At 40.8% G+C, this 17,638-nt stretch overlaps 1 protein-coding gene across 6 annotated transcripts; it reads right to left on the bottom strand.

Annotated features, from left to right (window-relative positions):
* fbxo16 (F-box protein 16) lies at window positions 1-13,963 on the bottom strand. Of its 6 annotated transcripts, XM_048985882.1 has the most exons (12): window positions 13,642-13,963; window positions 13,061-13,140; window positions 11,046-11,240; window positions 9,403-9,460; window positions 5,123-5,225; window positions 4,874-4,909; window positions 4,486-4,692; window positions 3,066-3,230; window positions 2,325-2,563; window positions 1,973-2,075; window positions 1,516-1,741; window positions 1-1,399 (listed from the first exon to the last, which is right to left on the bottom strand). In XM_048985882.1, exons 5-12 carry the CDS (start codon window positions 5,216-5,218, stop codon window positions 1,371-1,373), a joined length of 1,101 nt encoding a protein of 366 aa, XP_048841839.1. In that variant the 5' UTR covers window positions 5,219-5,225; window positions 9,403-9,460; window positions 11,046-11,240; window positions 13,061-13,140; window positions 13,642-13,963; the 3' UTR covers window positions 1-1,370. The 6 variants fall into 6 exon arrangements, with proteins under 6 accessions (XP_048841839.1, XP_048841840.1, XP_048841842.1 ...); XM_048985883.1 differs by lacking the exon at window positions 13,642-13,963 and having other exon boundaries at window positions 13,061-13,147; XM_048985885.1 differs by lacking the exons at window positions 9,403-9,460; window positions 11,046-11,240; window positions 13,061-13,140; window positions 13,642-13,963 and adding an exon at window positions 5,427-6,552 and having other exon boundaries at window positions 1,516-1,738.
* Between the last annotated feature and the right edge of the window lie 3,675 nt (window positions 13,964-17,638).

Raw genomic sequence — 17,638 nt, forward strand, 5'->3', positions numbered from 1 at the left:
ATAGATGGGGGATTTTTTTTATTTATTTATTTTATATCCGTTTCCCCCTTTTTCGGTAAACCGCCGCAAGAACCAAAAGAGCTGAATCAGCTGGTAAGATGGGATGTGGGTAAATGTAGGCCTGTAATAAAAGCAGCATTTTTCAGTTCTGCTCCTGAAACGTCATCCAGATAACCTACATGTCCTGGGGAAGATTCCCTTTTAATGGTTCTGTGCAGATTCATTAACTGCCCTGAATGCCCCAGTTGTGCCAAGGTGGAGCTTTAAGGTACCTCATTTCTGCGCCTCCCCATGTTTACATTATGAATTGAACAGTGTTATCAAAACCGTTAGCACACATACTTTAACATTTTGACTTGGATTCTTATACATAATCCAGTATTTTAGTTTCTCAAACCAAACAAACAGTTGATACCGTTTTATATTCACTCTGGTTCCCTTTAGGTAAATTCTGCGGGAATAAGCCTGTGGTTTTGTAAAAAAAAATGCACAGGTGACCTGATTAGCCGGTAAGGCATCTGTGCGCTGTTTTGGGAAGTCTGCCACACAGCGAGTGTGTGGTCGCTTAGGGGCTGTATCCTGTGCTCTTAAACCAGACATCCTGTGGCTGCTTCTGCCTGCCACTTGCAGCCTGGAGGAAGTACTACATCTGAAACTGCTCTCGAACCCTCTCCGCACAGGTGTAACCGCAGGCTAGTGGATTATATTATCAGTCTTCTAAAGCACGACAGTGTGCACAACTTGCCGTTTTTTTCTTTTCTCTTTTTAAATGCTCGCCAATGCTCGCTACCCACAAAGCACTGATTAAACACTAAGGAATGAATCATTCAGCGGTTCCAGTAAGTCCACCAAATTCATGGGATAGTGGCTCACCTGTCAGCACGGCATTTTCAAATCGCGCCATAATGCCACTAGAATTAGGAGTGGTCTCTCTTAGGGGCTCTGCTTTTTAGTTTGCTGTTTAAGAGCTGGCAGCAAGTCTATTTCAAATTGCTTGATGAAATAAGGTCATGTCAGGTTTTATTTTTTATTATATATCATTGATTTAATGTCACTTTAAAAAAACATTTGGGAATTGGCAGATTTGTAAGATGGCTCTGTCAAAATTGCTATTGCTATAAAGCGCCCTTCCACCAGACAGCTACTAAAACCCTGAGCAATTCGCTAAACTCTATTTACCTGCATTCCTGAAGCATGACATTCTTTTTCTTTCCGGATCCATTCTGATAGTTGTGCATCTTCCTTTACCCCATACTGTTAATTTGCTACATCTGGGAGGCTGGATGTTTATGGCCTATGCTTCAGGGTGTACTGGAGTATCCAGACCACATTCAGTCCTTGGCTGAACCCTGATTTGAGGCAGGAATCTTCTATGGCTGTCCCTCGAACAACCGTACCGCTGTAAAGTAAACCAAATATTAGCTAATTATATGGCCTTTGACCTCACTTATGGGGGATTAGGCTCTTAAATCAGACTAGCCAATTAGAAATGGTTATTAGGATCCCTGGCCTTACTTGGGGAGCTTCTATGAGAACGCAGTGATGCCTTCAGCCCTCTTTCGCTCATTCTGGGTACCGGGTCCCTCACTGGAGTTGGGCGTATCCCAGCATTCCACTGGGGCACCTGACTCAGCTTGTCTGCTGTGTCCTTGGTAACCGGGTACTCCGAGGACGCACTTGTGGCCCATTTCGGCCTGCTTTGTCTCTGCTGCCGGGAGTTCGGGTCCAAGGACAGGAACTGCTTCAGAGGAGGAAACCAGTGGAGTGTTTCATGTTCGTTTTTTCGAGACTTACATTTTAATAGCAGGTAAGAGATTAAATTCCATAATTTGATTCTCACAATCTAGTTTAGTTCTGCACGTCTCTGTTGGCCATGCATAATGCCTTTGGTTCTGCATGGGCCTGTGATTTGTGCATTATGTCCCTTCAAATTCAGAAGCGAGTCAGTCGCTTTCTGAGGAACCAAGCTTACTAGTGATCTAGCCTTGCGGAGCTTGTAGCTGGGGTCACACAGTGGCTTCATCCTGCCGTTTTCGTGTCTCGTGGCAGTGTCGATCTTCTTAGCTTTTGCTCGTCTGCAAGAGAAGCAATCAGAAGCCTTTCTGGTTGCTGCATTTCTGGGATATACCTCACATCCCTGTCAAACGCGACCAGTGAAGAAGCCCTTCTGGTTTCTAATTTTGTAGGACACGCCCCACATCTCTGTCAAACGTCACCAGGGAGCAAGTCGCGCATGTTGCTAAAATGGATTTGGAAGTACAATGACAAACGGCCCCCATAATGTAGGCTTGGCTGAGTAGGCGAATGTCTCCTGGCGTACTCACGTGAGGTTGGCCTGCTCGATGGGGTCCAGGTTCTCCAGATAGTTAAAGCGCAGTGTGTCCGTCGGGTGTCTGTCAGAGTCCCGCCACGGGGGCAACCCCTTCTCAGCTGAAGCACCCTTCCCCCCACGCCGGGCAGATCCGGCTGATCTAACCCATCCCGTGTGAGTCGCAAGTGACTCCTCCTTCTGACAGCCAATCACCTTCACCTCCGGAACCACAAACTCCTGATGGCAAGGGGCCTGATGAAAGACAGGGCCTCATTATTATGAAGTCCACCTCCCGTGAAGATTTGCACTTCATTACGTTTTGACTATAGATCTTTAAAGAATGTACATGCACTGCTTGTCCATCCATCATCTGATTATGCTAGAGCTTATTCCAAGAAGTGCAGGGGACAGCAGGATGGAAGGCCAGTCCACAGTTCATCACAAATAATCACACTACGGCAATGTACAGAGACTAATTCACCTAACAGCATGCCTTTGGACCGCCAGTAAAGAGGAGTGCCCTATACAAACACATGGAGAATAAGCAAACTCACGCACTCATCCGTCCTGCTTGTGTGATCTCCCAACCCTGGAGGTGTGAGGCTACAGTGCTATCTACCGTAATATATGTAAATGATATACATGTATAAATGTTTCTTATCTAATATAACTTACTTGGCGGGATTTTACAGTATAAGCTGCCAAACATCTAGAAAAAAATGTCAGCTCATTCGGCCCGGGGGGGAGGGGTCACCTTTGGCTTAGTGACGTGCAGCTCCTGTACAGTTTCGATGTAGTGCCTTTTCCACACACCTTGCTCAAAAGGTGAGGGAGCAAAACTGATGCACCAGCCCAAGCGAAGGCATTTGGGCATCCACAGCTGGTCCAGCTCCGCCAGGCTCTTCCAGTGCCAGCTCACCTGTTCATGTACAATGGTTCTAATCAGGTAAGTCATCTTCCACATTCACTGCACTGGAATTACAGGATGGATACTGTAAACACAATTACCTGTGCTTGTGTGTATTCCTTTTATGTTTGTACCAGTTTATATACAGATATGTTGGCAAAATGCAGCTTATAGAGTTGAATAGCAAGTGGCCCCTAGAGTATCAGGTCCAATTTTGGCGTTAATATCATTTGATCTCCAGTTTATATAGTTAAATTTTAACATACGTTCACTCAATCATTTTTGATATTTTCAGCATCAGAATACTTTTTATTACTAATTGTTTTACTAATACTTGCATTATATAATATTGCTAGTGACACTATGCTGACAAGCTGCAAGTGGATCATACAGAGTAAGACACAAATAGGTATCAGCTTTTCTGACACGAGTAGTGATACCAAACCTGTCCTATGAAGAAAACTACTAGGTCAAACAGAAAGGAGAACGAAATGGCTGATATGAGGAAGGAACGCAGAGACATTCATAAGGTGAATAAAACACACTGGGGATCAAGGCTATGGAAAATAAGAGGAACAAATTTATAAATGACATGCAGATCGTCAAAGAGAAGTCTGTTGCACTGTTGCCTATAGTTGGATTTCACCAATATTTTTTGTGAGTATTTCCACATGAACAGTATGTACTATTTTTCATTATGTAACACCTTAAGTGTTCCCTGTATGTTAGCTACTGTCTTAGACAATTGTGATGTTACCGTCTAGTCAATCTTAATGCTGTTAGACTCCCATGTCACAGAGAGAGATGCTTATGTAAAATAAGTAACAACGCTGCCCAAAATGTGCTTCCTGCATTTATTGTGTCTCAATAGACTCTATTGTTTGATACACTTATGCTCTGTACAAACAAGCATGCTACTTTGAGCAGAAACGTCTGCCAGACAAACATACAACCATTGATCATAGTGGCAGTTCTTTAGAATAGCGTTTTCCAACCCGGTTCTTGGGGACCCTGAGACATTTTTGCCACGTTTTTGCTCCCTCACAGCTCTATAGTAAATTACACATTTAGTGGTCTGTTGCCATCTCTACCATTTCAACGTGGATCACCTTTAACCCCAAACCGATACTGATGAACACTCTAGGGCAACACAATGCCCAGCTTTCTCTTATGTGATTTTTGGCCCAAACTGAACAGGCACTGATGTCACTACCAACTGAATAAGGATTTCTTCCTCAAATTTCTGGGACAAGGGTGGCCAACCAACCTGTGCACATCTGCAGAGGCTCCGCGGGTCCAGAAAGGAAAAGATGTAGAGGGACAGCACTCTGGGCAGCATAGCGGTAAAGTCCAGGGCATCTCCTGGGACCCGGCTGCAAAGATTCCTACGCAGAAACTTGAGCTGAGCTGCGGAGCATCTGGAGAAGAAATCCTGCAGCACCAGTTTCCGCTGGGAGTCTGTCCACTTGTCAAACTGAGGGACACAAACAAGAGGACTTACAGAACCGGCTTCAGCAGATACTTTAATTTAGTGATATTACAGTTTGTTACTGTTCATTGTGCGGTTGAACACAGTCTATGCAAGTATGTGTTATGGTACAATGGCAATTTTACTGTTTACAGTACATAATTGCATGAAGGGAATATGGCGTTACCCATTTTCCAAGCAAGGCTCTCCTCTCTTCAAATATCTAGGAGGAGAAAAAACTGTGATACATAACCTTGAAAACTCGACACAGTAAATTAAAAAAAACATCATAATGAGTCAATAAGTACTTATTTGGATAGTACATATTAATTCTTAAATATACTAAACGAAACCAAAAATCACTAGAGCTTTTACTAGTAATCCTGTTTAGCTAAATACAAGTTAGCCTGTTTAAAAAAAACTTCTTAAAAAATACATGATCATTAGACAGCTGGTGGTTCAGCGGCGTCCAAGTGCTCATCGTGGCTTGCATCTTTCCATTTCTGAGGACATTGCTGGGCCCGAAAGACATCCTTTATCTGCAGTAAGGAAGCAGTAAGATCGGAGGAAAACAAAAGCAACAAGACTGTAAATAATCCTTTGCTATCGCATGACATCGATCACTTTCATCGTAAAACGGCATCGTCGATCTCTCACGTAATCAGCATCCGCACGTTATAGAGGCTATGTGGTATAAACGCAAAATACAGCGCCAGCAATTATGTTGTTATTTCGCATACCCTTTATTCCTGCACGTCGGTGTTAAAAACAAAACAAAAAAAGAAGCAAATGCGAGAAGCATGAAAATATAATCCAGTGCTAAGGATATTTAATCGATGCATCAATTTACTACCAGTTCAGTGTTTATTTTGTGCAGACCCAGCCATCTTTTGCGTTTACCGGTTTCCATGGCAGTACTGAATGAGTTGCGGCTGCTCCGCCCCCAGGCTCGTTCTCGCGCTTTGACACCAGCAGGAATGGGACCCGCGCATCCTGTCACGCATAGCCGGTATGCCATTCTGCCTTTTCACTGTTTATCAAGTGATGGTTTTCATCTTCAGATAATTGATAATTAATTATTGGTAAGTCAATGCAGGATCACTCAAAGCTGCTCTTTAAGGTGCTTTGGTTGTTTTATATCTTGTTTCATTATTTTCTCAAAGTTGATCTTCTTCACTGTGGTGGCTTCCAGGCTGACAAAGTTCTCCAGCAGGTTAGATCCGAGTGTCACATCCACAGAGAGAGGAATGGGTTGGATAAAACCGTTCCATTATTGCTGAAGACTGAATAAATGTATTATTTTTATCTGAATGCAACGTTATTTTAAAGATGGTGGTCAATTACAGTATTTGGCAATAAACAAATAAAACATACATATAGTGACAAATTATGGTGTTCAGTAATAAATGTTTTAATGAGTTGTTTAGAATTGATGAAACAACCAAACTACCCTCAGCTTTTGAAGTATTATCTTAATTAACAACAGCTGGCTACATCATTAAACCTTAATCTAATCACTTGTAAATAGCTATGGATGAACAGATATGGAATCAGACATGAGAGAATATGCATGGGAATCCTGCCACATTGCCGTCTCCTTCCCAAATAACACTGAAGGAGGCGTTCTCTGGAATCGTGCATTATTCACTGTTTTTGTACATCCCTTTTGAAACAAAGTAGCCTGCAGCAAATGAGAGGTTACTCTTCTGTAGGAGGTGGGGGGTCAGTTAAATGCTAGTTAATTACATAGACGGATGTGATCTATCAACAAAATGTAAAAACCCAAGTTCTCTTAATTGATGCCAAAACCCTACTTTACCAAGAAGATGATCTTTGTGTGATCGAAGTGATTTTCAATCCTGTTCTTTGTACCCCCACCCTCCTGCTGGAATGTTGCCATTCCAACCCCACCTTAATCAGACTTATATGGTCTTTAATTCGCCAATAATGAATGTGGCAGGTTGAAGGTAGTGTGGGTTGGTGGTGGGGAACAGGGACACCACTGAGAACCACTGCACTAAACTTTTACAAAAAAAAAAAAAAAACTTCCTGAATGTCTAGATTTTCCTCCACCTGCAGGGACAGCCAAAGTACGTGTGTGTACGTGTGTGTGTGTGTGTGTGTGTGTGTGTGTGTGTGTGTATTCATGTGTGAGTTGGTCCTCTGCAAGCTGTTAAGAGGACAGTGAGGTTTTCATAACAGACTATTGTATACCAACACACCCTGAGATCAAGGGGGTATTTTTCGAACGTGGATTACTCGTTTAGGCGGATGTAATTGTTGACAATTTGGCATGATCCTGGATCTGTAGGTTTTTCGAAACTCTTGCTGGATTTGTTGTCATAGCAGCACATCCAAATCCTCAAACCTGCTCGGAGCAGGTTTGTTCTGTGTAAACAAGGATTAGCTCGCGCACGTAATCAGTGTCCGTGAGTGGAAATCCAATCGGCCATGGCCTCGCCAATCGTGAATGAGCGACCAATTGATATCGGTGCGCTAATTATCAGAAGAGAATTTCAAACAGAGAAGGTTTTGCGCGATCGGCAAGATGCTTTATTGCTCCCGGAAGAAATTATTTTCGAAAGATACCGCTTTAGCCGAGGGGAATATTGTACCTCAAATTAAGCGAAGTATATATAAATATATTTTAGTGTGTGTGTGTGATTTCCTATGTTAACAATTCTTTAAACAGTAATATACCTATATTTACCAGTTTGAAGCATATTCTCGTACTTTAACCTGTTCCTATGTTCTCATTGTGCTCATGTTTGATCTGGAATTATGACATACAATAAAATCCCATTATAGTGGACTCGCGTATAACGGAATTTCGCTTATAACAGACAAACGCTTTCAGCTGTAGTTTTGTTCGTTTCTAACTGACATGCAGGCTCCGCCGACAAGGCGCGTGGCGTGCCGGTGATATCCACCGCGGATACCTAGTCGGGATTATTAACCCCCAAGTTGAACCCACAGAGGAATGTTCATTCGTCCTATTTCTCTTTGAAGCTAGCATTGGGAGTCTACTTAACTGTTAGAGAATGTACATGTCAACATGATTGCAATTTAAATCTAAATATAAATGTATATTTGTGTTAATAACTACTCAATACTTATCCTGTTAATATGACAGGGTCATATCCCAGGATGAATAAGTGATGTTACAGAACACACTTTTGATTGCAAAAGATTGTGTTGCCCTGTTTTTAGACTTCAGAAGGATGTTTTGAGTCCTGACAAAACAAAACAAATGGCATAAATACACAAGAGCTACATGGACAGGTTAAAGCCAGCAAATCTGGTAGTCTAATCCAATGAGGCTACCCACAGTGCCCTGTCCATGACAATTCGCCATTAACTAAATATGATCTGAAACCTATTCCATTGTGTACTGGAATAAATGGTTGATGAAATCCCAAATACAAACATTTGCAGAAAATCCTTCCATGGATTTGACACAGCAATGACAAAACCATAAAATGTGTTACCACCATGAAATACATTTTGGCTGATTTCCTTGACATAATAATCCCTGTATAGTTCCATACGATTATCACTGATTGATCCACTAGCCCTCTAATATAATTAGCAAAGCCACCATTGTCATAAATCATGTAAACATAATCACAGAACCTTCTTGTGAGTTTTACAGAATAATCCATGGACTGATGAGTATTTTCAAACTGCATGATGCCTTCTCGCACTTATCAAATAACCTTCAGATAACCGTAACAGATAACAGAAAACTGTACAACTAACATACATTCCTATAAAAATCACATGATAAAACATAAAACAACCATAAATATAGCTTCAGAACCAGCAGTATGGTTGGGTATCTTGTTTTTTGCTGGTCAGTTGAATGTTATCTGAATATGTCACACTTGTAACTTATTTAAATGCTTATAAAGTAAAATAGGTAATTTCCTACTTCTGATAGGGCAATGTTAGGGCAGACATGTTGAAGATAATGGAAAAGCAGAAACCATGATAACATTGTAGAGCGTAGGTGGTGACCTTTTCAAGGAAGGAAAGATGTCAGTTCCTAAGGATGCCTGATGCATGATTATAACTTGAAGGTATCTTGGCATCCAACCAGACGGCATTTTGTGGGAGAACCTAGCCAATCTTTGAGCAAATTTTTTGCATATTCTCGATTTGCAATTTGACGAGATGGAAGGTGAGTTTGCATAGTTTGTCAGTGAGTCACTATGAATATCACAGACAGTCAAAATATATAAATACAACAATGAATGTGACTACATGCCTTGTCAACACTTACTCACCTGATTAGGAAGGATTTAAATGATCCATAACCTTAAAGTGTCTTCCTGCCAAATCACTGTCCTGGCTAATCATTTAATGCTGATTCTTCCCATATAAATTCCCAGCAAACTGCAACCAATGTGTACTTTCTTCATAGGACAAAAGTGATAATATTTTTTAAACATAACGTTTCACCACCCAGCATTTTAACAGCATTTGTACAGAAAATAAATTAAAATCAAGTATAACCCTGGAATGTACTGGAAATAATTTGTAACAAATAACAGGCAAACATAAAAATATAATTTTATAAATGAGCTAAATAAATCTGGTTTCATTTATGATTTAATTTTAGATGTCCTTCCTGAATCTCTAAGTAACATAAAATAGGTGCACCAAACAAAATATATTGCAAAAGAGATGTCATTTCCAGAGTGAGCAACATCTTACCTTGTGTTCCTTGCTACATGTGATGTGATCCAGGGCATGTTGTACTCCATCTGCTGGTCTAAAATAAAACAAGTAAGAATGAAACCAAATATGCCATTAAACATTGTTTTGGCTGTTTAATTAACAATTAAACATTGTTCAGCACTCGGTTTTGGCATTTTGTTTGACTTTTTCACTATTCTATTAATAATCTTTATTGTTTTTTTTTTGTTTTTAGGTTTTTAATGAAATGTTGCTTTAATTGAAAACAAATTTTAATTAATTCTTATATGTATCTTGTATATATTGAACATGAAAGACTGCTTTCAAAGAGAAATTTAAATTGCTAATTTTGTTTGCATGTTTGACCGTAGTTAATTAAAAGCAGGGTCAACATTTTAATTTTATTTTCTAATTGACATCATTACAGCGTTGTCTTCACAGCTTTAAGAAAAAGAAATCAAATCAAATGACATTATAGACAAACCACATTTTAAATAACCTGCCATTATTCCTATTTTTCTTACTATTACACAACAGTGAAATGAATGAAATAAATTAAATGATCTCAAGGTCACAGATTAATTGCATCTTTGCAGCTAATACTAAAATTCTCATTTAAGCACACCCTCAGCCAATAAAGCATTATCTTACTATCTTATTACATTTTTTAGTAAAAACCATGATAAAATGCACAAAACTTGCGTTTTTTTATCTGAGGATTTTTTTTCTGGAAATTAATTGTCTTGTTTTTAAACCCTATAAACCTCAAACATGTTTGCAATCTCATAAATATGCAGTCCAAATCAAATCCTCACAGGAAGAAAAAGCTGACGTCTTGCTTTAGGATTCTGTTTGTTTATTAATACAGGGACATCTGATTAAAATTTATGTTTTTCCAAAGAAATTAAGTTTCTTTTTAGTGTATGGGTGCAGTGTTGGAAAAGGATTTTGTGTCCAAAGAAATTAAATTTCTTTTTAGTATATGGGTGCAGTGTTGGAAAAGGATTTTGTGTAACAAAAATTACGAACAGGTGCCATCATTTTCACAAAATATCTTTTTTTCTTTTTGCCCCTGTGTTTTAGATGGTGTCACCAGTGTGGTACTGCAGTTTGTTGAACATTCAGTAATTACTGGAAATATAACTACAGTACAGATAAGGTTAGGAATGACATTTTCTTATAGATTTTACACAGCATGTACATAGGATTTTCCTGCCATCTGTGTATCAGTGGAACGTGATAGTTTTTATGTACAAATGGGACGTGTTGTGCTAAACTTACTAACACAGTAGTGTCCTTTCTTTCCTCTCTTGTATTAAAATTACAGTCTGGTAAGTCATTCCTGTTTTGAGACAGCCCTGCATTTGAATACTGAATATATCATTTAGATTTATTTTTGTTTACGTAGAGAAGTTCACAATCATGAATGTTCCTTCACACCTTTTAGTCTAGGGAGCAGTGTTGCAATCTGAACTGACGCATCAACAATGATATCCCTTCTATAGGTCACTGAGTTTCCATGGCTGGGACATTGTATACAGTAAGCATCTGAGGAAAGCATGGTATGACAAATTAATGATTCATTAATGTTGCAGATAAGGAGACATAGGGTTTACTCAGTTTTGTGTCTTCATGTTTCTGGTGCCGGTGTCCGTGAATACCTTTGCGATTCCTGATCCTGGAGAGGTGTGCAGAAAAGTGATTGTTTTGCTTTGACGGTAATCAACACCCATCTTCTCAATCCTGCTTCTCCTTCCGCTTTGTTTGAGATATGTCTGGTATTCCCTCGTGAGTGATCCAGTGCTTCTTTCACAAATGACTGCAATCCCAAAATCCAAGAGATGACAAGGCCTGACCTGTCCAATGTACACAAGACGCCCATTGTTTCCAAAAACCCTGACACGCCTGGTGTGATGCAGGGAACTCAAAGTGCAGATATCATAAAAGATACAAGGATCTTTGCTTTAGATTCGGAAAACTTCAATCAGACACTGCTACTGAAAGTGCTCCTAAGGGTTAGTGGGTGAGATATGAGGGGAAAGGATACTGATTTTCTCATGAATTTTCTTGTGCTTTTAGACACGTAGAGTAATACTCAAGTCATGTATTCCGACAGGTGTTCTACCTACAAACAAAACCTACTGAAGCACTTTTCTAAATGTTTCAATGGCTCTCAGACCCAAAGTAACATATGTAATACTTTATACTGAAGACTAATTTGACCTTATTGATCTTCAAATGAAAGTTTCAGATGCCAATAGTATCCAATGTGAGAGGGGTAGACTTCATACTTATATACAAAATACTTTAGAAATTATTTAGTTTCTCTAAGCACTACATCTAACCATTCTTCCCAAGAGCAAGTGTAGTAGAAATAGAGGCTCTTTCCACAATCGCATCATAGAATATAACCCATCCTGGTCTAATGGATGTGGAATTTAAAGCAATAAGTTGCAGGTGATTTTATTTGGATTCTATGTATCATGAAGAATTGAGGGGTTCAAGCAGGGACTAAAAGACTAATGGAACTAGTCTGCAGCGTGATGATGTTTCAGCTTTTGGTGTTAAAAACTTTAGAGTTTGGTCAGAGAGAAAGACAGACATTAGATTTTCCCCAGCAAGAAATTCTGGACACTTCATTATAGACTTAATCCTAAAGCTTAACCTAACCCTAACCTAACCCTAAACCAATCTGTAAAGTGTACCATAATCATTTAGGGGGAAACAAATACATGAAGTGGACATTACTGAAATCATTTCTCAGGAGAAGCCTCAGTTAAGGCAGAACATGTTTTACCACTTGAGTCCTAACAAAGGACCCTCGAACATCATGGAGAAGCCCTAACCCCAACCCAAAGACCAACCCTAACCCTACTAACTCTACCCCTAACCTTAACACCAACCCTAACCCTACTAAATCTACCCCCAACCTTAACACCAATCCTAAACCTAACCACATCCCTAGTGAGAGCCCAGACACCAACCCTAACCCTAATCCTCATCTAGGTGCTGAAAATTATTGATGGAAGAAACAAGGCTTTGAAATGCCAATAAACATCAATTGCTTCCATAATTTAACCCGAAGGTTGTCTGTGATTGAAAAGACAGTAATAATGCTCACTAATGGCTAGCAGAGCCTCAACTGTCCTGTCAATATATGGAATGCTTGTAGTGTACATTAACTTTTCCTAAGAATACCACCCAACTGACTATCGAGGTAGGCAATTGTAATCATTCATCAGGGTACCATGAACATGGTACAGTCTTGTGGGAGTTTCTATCAATGTTACAAAGTGCAAACTGTTTAAAAAAAGTAATCCAGGGAATTACAGGATGTTAGGTAGGTCAAACCATAGACAAGGAGTGTAAAAGGAGTGTAAAAGGAGTGCAGTGAAGGAGGGAAGGTAGGATGATTCCATTCAGGGCCCTAAAAAATGTGGAAAATAATTGGATTGATCTGGATTGGGGATCCAGTAAGATATTGGCACCGCTGAATATGAAGACGTATTACTCATAAAAATGTACTGATTCATGTTATTGGCAACACAAAACCACAGAAAGAAGTCAGTATGTCAAGGCCATGTCTTTTAGCATAAGATTCAGCAGTCATACAAAGATGTACAGTATATATGTGTGCATGTGTAAGTCTGTGTGACTGAGTGGACGTGCTGCTTACCGTATCAGCTGCTTTGTCTGATAGCATAATTTATGCGACGTGACTTTTCAGTCCTGGATTTATGAAAGAGGTTTGTTTCTCTTACATCAAAACAAAGAGAGTAAGGTGAGCGATCGCACTTTTGTAGGGTTATCATGTTTCTAGATATATCTCAGCCTCTGCGTATGTAAACAAACTGCCGAAATCATTTCTTCTACCTGTTATCGGCCTTCTACCCTGCTGTAACATCTCCAAAGAAATATGCTTGATAGGACAAGAGATAAACGTACATGTGATGGATCTACTTACTTTACACATAATAAAAAAGCCAAACACTGTTATTTGTAACACACACACACACACACATTATATATATATATATATATATATATATATATATATATATATATATATAAATAAATGTAACATTCTCTTAAAGTCAGTTCTTCAGTAGTAAAGAAAATTAGTTAATGCCTCACTTACAGCAACATGATCGATAGAGTGGAAAATCAAAGTTTGCATTTGATTGATGGCATGCTGGATGTTTCATGTGGTTCTTGTAACCACTGTCTTTTCCAATGTTATCAACTTTGAATGCTTACCTGAAGTGGCACCATAATAAAGGGGATCTCTGGGAAACACAGTCCATTGAAAAACATCACGGACGCAACCACTGAAACCTGTAAATAGTGGAATACAAAAATTATTATCATTTATATTACACTGTAGTGCTGGGGGAAAAGAGTAATTAGTCTCCTGTGGATACACGAAATAATTTGCCTCTTCCGGGTTCTTTTGGGTGAGTCTGGCTTCGCAGTAAATACATCTTATTCAATTTGATCCCTCACATCACACCAGCAACTAATTGTGCCTGTGCAGTTGTTCTTATAGTCTGATCTGCCCGGGTGAGTCGTGGATCTATGTCCAAAGATGCACTGCAGTAAGACAAGTTAAATGCAACAGCTACAGTATATGGTGCTTGATACACCAGCAAACTGCCTGCCTGTTAAAGGGCAAAATGATGAGGTAGATTAATCATTCTGACTAATTTATCGTCTCATAGATAAGGGGGTGTGAGGAGCCAACAAGCATTTCTCAGGTTAAAAACAAGCGGTAACCAAGCCCGGACCATCATAGCAGCCAACCAAGGGGAACTTTCCGGCTCTGGCAAACTCACCTGCCAAAGAAGTATAATCCATGGCTGGCATTTGGCGTTCAAGACTGTGGCAGGAAGCTCTTCAACCACGGCTCTGACATGTGCAATTTAGAACCATCAGCAGTGACAATTTAAACATGAGACTATGGACCGGGCTCTTTACAACTTTGACATTTATTTATCATATATTTTTATGCGGGAATGCACACCTATTGACAGTTCCCAGGTTATGAATGAGATCTGCTCCCTATGTCTGTCTTTAAGTCCAATTTGCAGGTAAGTCGAAAAAATACTTACTTTTATTATTACTGTACAATAATAACTACATGCAGTTACATTCTGTACAGTGGCATCCTTAACTCAGGGACTGCCTGTACAGTGGCATCCTTAACTCAGGGACTGCCTATACAGTGGCATCCTTAACCCAGGGACTGCCTGTACAGTGGCATCCTTAACCCAGGGAATGCCTGTACAGTGGCATCCTTCACCCAGGGACTGCCTGTACAGTGGCATCCTTAACCCAGGGATTGCCTGTACAGTGGCATCCTTCACCCAGGGACTGCCTGTACAGTGGCATCCTTAACTCAGGGACTGCCTATACAGTGGCATCCTTAACCCAGGGACTGCCTGTACAGTGGCATCCTTAACCCAGGGAATGCCTGTACAGTGGCATCCTTCACCCAGGGACTGCCTGTACAGTGGCATCATTCACCCAGGGATTGCCTGTACAGTGGCATCCTTCACCCAGGGACTGCCTGTACAGTGGCATCATTCACCCAGGGACTGCCTGTAAAGTGGCATCCTTCACCCAGGGACTGCCTGTACAGTGGCATCCTTAATTCAGGGACTGCCTGTACAGTGGCATCCTTCACCCAGGGACTGCCTGTACAGTGGCATCCTTAATTCAGGGACTGCCTGTACAGTGGCATCCTTCACCCAGGGACTGCCTGTACAGTGGCATCCTTAATTCAGGGACTGCCTGTACAGTGGCATCCTTCACCCAGGGACTGCCTGTACAGTGGCATCCTTCACCCAGGGACTGCCTGTACAGTGACATCCTTAACCCAGGGACTGCCTGTACAGTGACATCCTTAACCCAGGGACTGCCTGTACAGTGACATCCTTGACCCCAGGGATTGCCTGTACAGTGGCATCCTTCACCCAGGGACTGCCTGTACAGTGGCATCCTTAACTCAGGGACTGCCTATACAGTGGCATCCTTAACCCAGGGACTGCCTGTACAGTGGCATCCTTAACCCAGGGAATGCCTGTACAGTGGCATCCTTCACCCAGGGACTGCCTGTACAGTGGCATCATTCACCCAGGGATTGCCTGTACAGTGGCATCCTTCACCCAGGGACTGCCTGTACAGTGGCATCATTCACCCAGGGACTGCCTGTAAAGTGGCATCCTTCACCCAGGGACTGCCTGTACAGTGGCATCCTTAATTCAGGGACTGCCTGTACAGTGGCATCCTTCACCCAGGGACTGCCTGTACAGTGGCATCCTTAATTCAGGGACTGCCTGTACAGTGGCATCCTTCACCCAGGGACTGCCTGTACAGTGGCATCCTTAATTCAGGGACTGCCTGTACAGTGGCATCCTTCACCCAGGGACTGCCTGTACAGTGGCATCCTTCACCCAGGGACTGCCTGTACAGTGACATCCTTAACCCAGGGACTGCCTGTACAGTGACATCCTTAACCCAGGGACTGCCTGTACAGTGACATCCTTGACCCCAGGATTGCCTGTATAGTGTTGTATGACCTCAAGGTCTTTCAAATTCCCTGAGATCCAAGTGGTCAAAGATGGCGTCCTGTGGGGTAGCAGTACTGTCTGTGGGCCATCAAGAATACAATACTGTATAGTCAAATAACTGACAGGCCTTTGATAAAGTGGAATATGAGTACTATATATACTATTTTTGCTGGCATAGCGGAATTGTTCAATTTTGTTGTTGAGTTACGATTCAAAATAAGTCATTATAACATTCCTTTTATACTGAAGATGCCATATTCCAACCTTCTGTAAGTTCAGCCTGCATGATCCTTGGGTACTGTAACCGTAACCAAATACCAAGTCTTCAATTGGATTCCGCCATGCCGATAATTCTACGCAGGTAAGGGGAAGCTTAGCGTTGGTTTACCCTGCAACTGTACACAAGCAAAGGTAGATATGGGCCAGACGTTTTGCTGTAAAACTCTAGCTGTTCATGATTTTAAACACAAGGGTGATAGCTAATGTAGCTCTTTTATCACTATTAAGGCAGTAATGGAGTGATATCGTGTGCAGATAGACCCATAGAAGTTATCCGATACCAGGAAGTGTTCTAATTCAAGACACCAATTTAAAACCAAGGAAATAAACGGAATTTCCAGCTGGTGCCTCTGTAGTATTTAAACATGCAATCATTAGGAATGTCTGGCCATTTGTAAATAAGTGTTACCATATTTTTGTATATTTTAGGTCTGAGCCTTAGTCTTAAAACTTTGAGATGTATTTTCTGTTTCACCGCCTGTTTGCGATTAAACCATTCAGCAAGTTAAGATCTACGAATCCTGCCTCCTTTTTTGGAGGTAATCCTCGCCTCAAACTGCAGGAACCCAAAAAATGTCACTGGCGAGCTTTAGTCCGTCTCTTACCATAGTCTGCCTTTGAATGGATTGCTTCCGTCTGTGATAAATGAGCTTTGATACCCTCACCAGGAAACAGATGCACATACTGCAATCCGAAAAGCAGAAATACTGCCTTTTGGATGGCATGGCAGCGGAGCAGGTCAGACGTTGCTCTGGGGCTCTCAAGAGAGAGCCAGCTACTGTCGTTTTATCTTTTAGATCATGACTATAAAGTTATATAAATACAATTCAACAGTCCCAAAGCTCAACCACCAAAAATTTCAGTTAATGAATGAATTCAAATAAGATTAAAAATAACAATAAAATACTGTTTCTTTGCTTGTTTTTTATTTGTTTTTGTGTTTTGGGTGGAATTTTGCTGGCAATTTTATTTTTTAATACTGCTGGAGAAAATCCCCCCCCCCCCCCCTCCTGGGGATCAATAAATATATCTCATCTTTAATCTCTGAGCATTATACTTTTCCCTTTTAAAACTTTACATTGTTAGCATTCATGCCATGTGGTAACTATTATTATATTATTATTATTTTATTATTATTATTATTATTATTAGTTATAGTAGTAGTAGGCTGGCCTAGTATTTACCATACCAATAATGATGATGATGATGATGATGTGCTCCCGTAGAAGTTTCTTTAAACCTTGACCGAGTAATTATAGTTAAACCTGACAAAAAGCAGGCTGAAGTGCACGCTAGTATGTATTGGATTCGGGTGGGGGGGGGGGATGTGGGCTGGAACATGGAATACATTTTGTCGAGTTAACCACCAACTAACAGGATGCTGCCAAACGGTCATGGCCCAAAAA

This window comes from Brienomyrus brachyistius, chromosome 19 (genome assembly GCF_023856365.1).
Source record: "Brienomyrus brachyistius isolate T26 chromosome 19, BBRACH_0.4, whole genome shotgun sequence".
Lineage (NCBI taxonomy): Eukaryota > Metazoa > Chordata > Actinopteri > Osteoglossiformes > Mormyridae > Brienomyrus > Brienomyrus brachyistius.

What these genes read in the sequence shown, in the direction of transcription:
- fbxo16 (XM_048985882.1), bottom strand. Translation starts at nt 5,218, where the DNA reads ATGTCTTTCGGGCCCAGCAATGTCCTCAGAAATGGAAAGATGCAAGCC. An exon ending in ACCAGCTGTCTAATGATCAT is followed by an intron (nt 4,910 to 5,122) that starts GTATTTTTTAAG and finishes TTCTCCTCCTAG; the next exon opens with ATATTTGAAGAGAGGAGAGC. An exon ending in TCCGCAAGGCTAGATCACTA is followed by an intron (nt 1,742 to 1,972) that starts GTAAGCTTGGTT and finishes CCTCCTCTGAAG; the next exon opens with CAGTTCCTGTCCTTGGACCC.